Here is a 7,437-nt window from a genome sequence, read left to right on the forward strand (position 1 = left end):
TGCGAGAAACCGAACAGTATTTATATCATTTTTTTACCTCTAATACACCACTATGTCCAATTGCCTTGAGCGCGCGCACGGCATCCGGTGCGTGAGGTGTGTACGCGCTCTGGCGTAGTTTACACAAGCGCCTGAAGTGATCTCTCGCGCGTATACGTCACTCATTGTTTACACAGTGCACAAACATTGTAGGTACGACGGCTAATCAAAATGGTACTTACTTGCGCTTACTTAATGGTACTTTCAAACCGACTTAAAACTAAAAGATTACGTTCTCTCGTGCGAACTCATTCAGAGAGTGGTGACTTCCCACGTATTCCCAACTTCTGAGCCTGCTCGCCTGAAGTTATGCTTGATTGCTCTTCGGCTGGATATCAACACACCCATTAACGTAAACTACGCCAGAGCGCGTACACACCTCACGCACCGGATGCCGTGCGCGCGCTCAAAGACAGCTGGACATATTGGTGTATTAGAGGTAAAAAATTATATAAATATTTCTGAAAATAAATATTTCTGAAACGATCGGTTTCTGGCACAAACCGATCGCTTCGTGTTTTATGAAAGTTAATCTACACAATCTCAAATTAATCTGCATAATCTCAAATTAATCTACACAATCTCAAGTTAATCTACATAATCTCACATAAAATATGAGCTAGAAATGTATAAACTGTAATTATTCAGAGCATTTGTCAATGAATTATTACATCAAGCTTGACGTGTGAGTGTTTTATGGGTTAAAACAATATGCCCTCATAAGGGTGAATAAAACAGATAATAATCAATTCTGAATGATATTATATTATATATTTTGTGTGTGTCTGTACAGGTTGATGCTGATGATGTCCTCACTAAAGAAGAACAAATCTATCTTCTGTTCAACGCAAAACGAAAATGTGAGCGAGCCATCAAGTCCAAATATAAAATTACTGGTAAGTTATAAATGTGTTTTTTTCTTAATTTCTAAATAAACAAACAAACATAAACTAAATTTAGAGTAACAGACTACTAATATCACCAGGGTGACAAACATAGACAGCCACTGTCACAGAGCGCTACCTAGAGTGCAGTTATCTTCACTCTCAGGTCAGTTAAGCATTGCTGAAGTGACATATACTGTATGATAGACATAGCAGGTGTTGATACATGTGTGCTGGGGTCAGGCCTCAGACGCCGAGGTGCTTGACTGCGACACATCCAATCAAGATGATGCTAAAAAGAAGTGACATTGATTAAGTTGGATCTCTCAGCAACACTCCATCAGACAGAGCCAAAGCCAACAGAATTCATTAGTTTCTATTGCACTGCCCTGACATGTCATTTTTTAAAGGTATACTCCACCCCAAAATGAAAATTTTGTCATTAATCACTTACCCCCATGTCGTTCCAAACACCTAAAAGCTTCGTACGTCTTCGGAACACAATTTAAGATATTTTGGATGAAAACCGGGAGGCTTGTGACTGTCCCATTGACTGCCAAGTAAATTACACTGTCAAGCTCCAGAAAAGTACGAAAGACATCGTGAGAATAGTCCATCTGCCATCAGTGGTTCAACCGTAACGTTATGAAGCGACGAGAATACTTTTTGTACACGAAGAAAACAAAAACAACAACTTTATTCAACAATTCATCTCCTCTGTGTCTCTCTGCATCACTGTAGCACCATTTTGGAGAATATCCGCTGAACGCAAGCAGCGTACACTCTTCTGTGTCAGCCGCGACACAAGGATACGTTTTCTACGTGTATTTACGCTTTGATTTGAATGAAAACAGCGCATCCGTGCAGCACGGCTGACACAGAATAGCATACACTGCTTGCGTTCAGTGGATATTCTCCAAAATGGTGCTACGGTGATGTGGAGAGACACAGAAGAGACGAATTGTTGAATAAAGTCGTTATTTTTGTTTTCTTCGCGTACAAAAAGTATTCTCGTCGCTTCATAACGTTACAGTTACGGTTTTCATTTTGGGGTGGAGTATCCCTTTAAGATATTTAAAAAGATGTCTGCCAGCGTCCTGTTTTATAAAACACACAGGAAAAATACTCTCCGTCTTAGAAAATGTTGAGTATCAAAGCCTGTCAAAACAAGTTTTCAGTTTCAATTCAATATCTTTATTGTCATTGTACTGAAAGAACAATAAGATAGGTTTGTTGGGAATATGCCTCCCTCAAGTCTGCCTTGGAAGTTTCTTCTTACAAAACTGGCTGTTATATGATTTTATGTTTAAAAAATAAATGCTTTGCTTTGTGCAGTTTCATATTTCTTTCTTTCTTATTCACTTCTCGACAAAGTAAAAACGCTTATTTAGTGGCAATAGAACAATACAATATATAATAATAAAAAGCAGTATTTATCTAACATTTATGCATACTTTCACTAAAATATTTAATCACATGAAAAATGCAATTGTGAGACTTCTGAGAACATCGTCGAGTGCTTTAGAATAACTTCCATTAGTAAGTCATTATCAAACATTATATAATGTTCAACAGATCAGTAGTTAATATTCAAATATGAGATAATGTGCTTGTAAATGTTTCTAATGAACTTACTGAACATTACATAATGATTTACAGATCAATAGTTTGTTTAAATTACAATTCTTACAAATTCAGTTCAATTTATAAATGGTTGTGCACTTGATAAAAATCTATGATTTTAATTTTATTTTTTAATGTGCGTTTGAATCCTTAAAAATGCCATTAAACTGATTGTTTGATTAAAATAATGTATGTATTATCTAATGCACCTTTTTACAATCTTTAGTAATCTTAAGCACACATTATTCATGATGACATATGATTCATGAACTTATAATCACAGTCTGTAAAGGTGACACATTTGCAATATTTCCTAATACTTACAGACTTTTACAAATCATTTTAAATTATTTGTTTGTACTTTTTCTTGAATTTGACATTTTAGCTACTGTAACACAATTTGAGTAAAAATTGTTTAGTTATGAATATTTACGCATTGTTAATTTTCTTGTTAATTTTAATATTAATATTCTTGCTTCATTATGCAATGTTCAATAAGTTCATTAGTAAACATTTACAAGCACATTATCTCATAACTGTAACTATTTGAATATATATTAACTAATGATCTGTTAAGCATTGTATTATGTTTAATGATTTATTAATGTTCTGTCTACCAGTATAGGTAACATATAATTGAATCACAGTTTTCTGTGTCTTATCCTTGCTTAGTGACCTAATGACGTGGTGTCTGAACGATACACTGGCATTGCAGCATCAGAAAAGAGCTGCTAAATGTACCCACAAGTTTCTTTGGAAAATAGCATAGCGCAGTTGTGTGTAATCCCTTTTGGCTGATTTGCCACACTAAATAGAGATCTGGGAATAGAGTGTGTGAAAGGCTTTTTTTAAATTTTATGGTAACCTCAGTTTCCTTTCACTGTGGTCACCTCATTCCCTGGTGGACCGTCTCAAATGCATTGTAAATAACCATTTTGGCGGCCTATTGTCATAACCAGACTGCAGTATTTCTTTCTTCTCATCACAGGCTTATTTTACTTGTGTTAAGTCACTTTTGTCTCACAGCATGAAACGGTTAAGGATGTTTATGTCCGAACTGGAGTGAATGCTAAGGAATCTCCATGTCAGACTCTCACTAGTTGGTTCTCACACAATGGGAATATGTGTGAGATATTTCAGTTTTCAGTTTTAGATTCAAACCGTAATGAAACATGGCATAAGCTGCAGTATATTAGTCACACAGGAAGATTACTTTTCCAAGACATTTGCAAGACATCCGGTGCTTAAAATAATTATGTGTTGTTAAGGATTTCAAATTCAAATTTGAGTATTGCCTTCAGCATTTCATATTTTTTATACTTATATAAAATGGTTTAACATATGCTTATAATGTTTTTTTTCTTCTTCTCAGAAGTAGTGATGGTTTTTGCCAGACAACTACTAGTCATTATTTTATTTTTAGGCTTTTGTGTTTGTACTGGACAGATTAAATTATTGTGAGCAGATGGCATTAGGACTTGCTGCAGACTGCAGGTCTTCTCCTTTTTCCATCATATATCAGCTTGAAGAGGCGTGTATATATTTATATATATATATGTGGCGAGCGGTGACTTTTTTAACCGAGTATGCTGAGTGATAAGACCCCATATCGGTTTTTAGGACACTCAAAAGGGATCACAGATGACAAATAAGAAACACGGTGGCAGGTGTCGATTTAAAAGTATGCACATTTCCTACCTTATTTGTAAGTGAAATTCATCTCCAATCCTTCTTCTATTGTTTCAGGTTTATCCATTGTTATTCAAATGCAAGAAAAATATAGCTGGTTTTCCAAGTAAAAATGAGCCAAATATTATTATTATTATTATTATGTTTGTTATTATTAATATTTTATATAGCCCACGTTTTTATAAAAAAAAAATAATAATAATTTACTGCTTAGGCAATAACGTTGACAATAACGTATATCTTCAACATACGTTGTCTATGACCAAAAATGTAAGTTGTTCAGTGGACTTTTAAAATTTGTTTTGCTTGAGAAAATAAAAATATACAGTTAGTGTTTTTTTTTTTATTTAGTCGAGTTGGTTTTGCATCAAACACAATGTAATTGTCGGCAATCGAGATCTGACAGCAACAGTGCATTTTTCCGCTTGGCCGAGCGCTTCGCGAACAGCTTACCTCGCACATTAAATCTGCCGCAGACCAGCAAATCACTGAGAATGCACTACAATCCTGACGAGTCATAGCAGCAGAGCAGAGACGAGAAAGCTGCCGAGAATCCGCTTGCCCGGAAGCAAACATAGCTGACGTAGATTTACAGAAAATTACTGCCGTTTAGCAAAAAAAATCATTTTATGTACTTACTCTAACTCTTTAAGCTTTAAGTTATGTTTCAAATGACAAGGGATCAACTTTTAATCATGTTTATATGAATTATTCCGTGAACTTATTCTCTCAGATGGGCTGGGTATGCGGAGCATTCGCAGCTTATGGACAGAACGCCACTGATATATATATATATGAAAACATTTGAAAATATAAAAACTAAACTATAAATCACATATTTACTCATGTATGATTTTAATGTACACTGTTGTTATTATTATATATATAATGCATTACACTAGTACACTAAGGTCCAAATAGTCTCTCACACTATTTGGTTTAAGTAAAGTAAATAGCATCTAACACTTTTTTCCCACTTATATATTTTTTGTTATTTATGCTTAGTGTAAATAGCATCTAAATCTATTTGCACTTAATGCCACTGCCCATTTTAAAGTTGTAACTTCTAAACCTGGAAAAAACTTCATTTAAATTAAGTTACACTTTACAGTAAGGTTTATTCATTAGTTAACATGAATACAATTTCTACAGCATTTATTTATCTTGTTTAATGTCAAAACAAGCATTTATGAAAACATTTTTTTAAGATCAAAAGTTGTATCTGTTAACATTAGTTAACACATTGTGAACTGACATGAACATGGACATTTTATTGTCTGACAAAGGTTAATAAATGCTATAAAAATCTATTGTTCATTGTTAGTTAATGTGTGTGCATTAACTAATGTTTCGTTTCAAATGACAAGGGATCAACTTTTAATCATGTTTATATGAATTATTCCGTGAACTTATTCTCTCAGATGGGCTGGGTATGCGGAGCATTCGCAGCTTATGGACAGAACGCCACTGATATATATATATATGAAAACATTTGAAAATATAAAAACTAAACTATAAATCACATATTTACTCATGTATGATTTTAATGTACACTGTTGTTATTATTATATATATAATGCATTACACTAGTACACTAAGGTCCAAATAGTCTCTCACACTATTTGGTTTAAGTAAAGTAAATAGCATCTAACACTTTTTTCCCACTTATATATTTTTTGTTATTTATGCTTAGTGTAAATAGCATCTAAATCTATTTGCACTTAATGCCACTGCCCATTTTAAAGTTGTAACTTCTAAACCTGGAAAAAACTTCATTTAAATTAAGTTACACTTTACAGTAAGGTTTATTCATTAGTTAACATGAATACAATTTCTACAGCATTTATTTATCTTGTTTAATGTCAAAACAAGCATTTATGAAAACATTTTTTTAAGATCAAAAGTTGTATCTGTTAACATTAGTTAACACATTGTGAACTGACATGAACATGGACATTTTATTGTCTGACAAAGGTTAATAAATGCTATAAAAATCTATTGTTCATTGTTAGTTAATGTGTGTGCATTAACTAATGTTTACAAATGAGACCTTATGGTAAATGTATTTTAAAAAGTTCCTTTCAATTTCCTGGTAAAATATTTCATCGTCATATTGCTTATTTTTGTGTGTAAACTCTCTCTCTGTCAAACTCCTTGTCATAGTTGGGTAAGTTGCTCAAAAAATAAATAAAACAATAAAAATCACCTGTGTAATTAGATTACTGTACTAATTACTCTCTCTAAAAAGTATTGCATTACTTATTACTTATTACGTTCTAAATTTCATATCAATGTCTCCAATACAATAATAAAGACAATACAATAATTCACGATTAATCAAGGCAATTCATTGGTCAAAAATGTGAGAACCCAGTTTAAATTCATTAGTAGCTATGGTTTATTTCATTGAAAAAGAAATGGAAGTGAAGATTGATTTGGCCATGACTGTGTTTATGCAGTAACAGCAGTCCAGCTCAGTGCTGAAGTCTTCAGTTAATTCAACAGCAGAGAGTTGTGTTATGATGAGGCGTTTATGAGACCGGAGATGCTCCTATATCTCTTATTAGAGGCCACGGATCTTAGTGCAGCTGGACGCTGATGTTGAGCAGAGATCTGGCACTCACGTGAAGTCTCATTCAGATGCAGTCAGTGTTTGCTCATCTGAGCTCTGTCACACCTAATGCCTCTCGACACCTCTTTCGTGTCACTGCCAAGATAGACAACTGTGCTCTTTCCACTTCTCAGAGTCATTTCCAATGTCTCATTTACTTTAGTTTGCAGATTTCTTTAGAAACATGAAATGATGAAAAACAGACAGGAATAATTATAATACACAGTGGGGTCCAAAAGTCTGAGACAACAAATATATATTGCATTTTTCAAGTTGGGGCTTGGCGAAGAGATTGCGATTTTGCTCATTGTCAAATATTTAATGTCTATCATTTATTATGTCATACCTATTCTTCATTTTATATTCTTCAAAAGCCTAAAATATTCTGTTTAGGCCCAGGGTTAAATTAGATTTTGAATCCCAAGTTTTTAATATGGTCTCAGATTCCATTAGACAGAGTAAAATATAAATTTGAGGGCAGTCTCTACTGAAGTCATTGAGCGTCTCAGAGGTGTTTGACTGAGGTAGTAAAATATTATGTGATCATCTGGTTATATATAAATAGCCTTGTTTATATATATATATATATAT

The 7,437-nt window shown here is 33.6% G+C and overlaps 1 protein-coding gene across 1 annotated transcript in view; it reads left to right on the forward strand.

Annotated features, from left to right (window-relative positions):
- LOC107567871 (parathyroid hormone/parathyroid hormone-related peptide receptor-like) overlaps positions 1-7,437 on the forward strand; it is a 69,329-nt gene that overhangs the window by 37,588 nt on the left and 24,304 nt on the right. Inside the window, exon 2 of the mRNA XM_016253645.1 lies at positions 833-935. Coding sequence (XP_016109131.1) covers positions 833-935 — 103 coding nt within the window. The remainder of the gene's footprint in view (positions 1-832; positions 936-7,437) is intronic.

Source organism: Sinocyclocheilus grahami, unplaced genomic scaffold (assembly GCF_001515645.1).
Source record: "Sinocyclocheilus grahami isolate Dianchi unplaced genomic scaffold, SAMN03320097.WGS_v1.1 scaffold1193.1, whole genome shotgun sequence".
Classification (NCBI taxonomy): domain Eukaryota; kingdom Metazoa; phylum Chordata; class Actinopteri; order Cypriniformes; family Cyprinidae; genus Sinocyclocheilus; species Sinocyclocheilus grahami.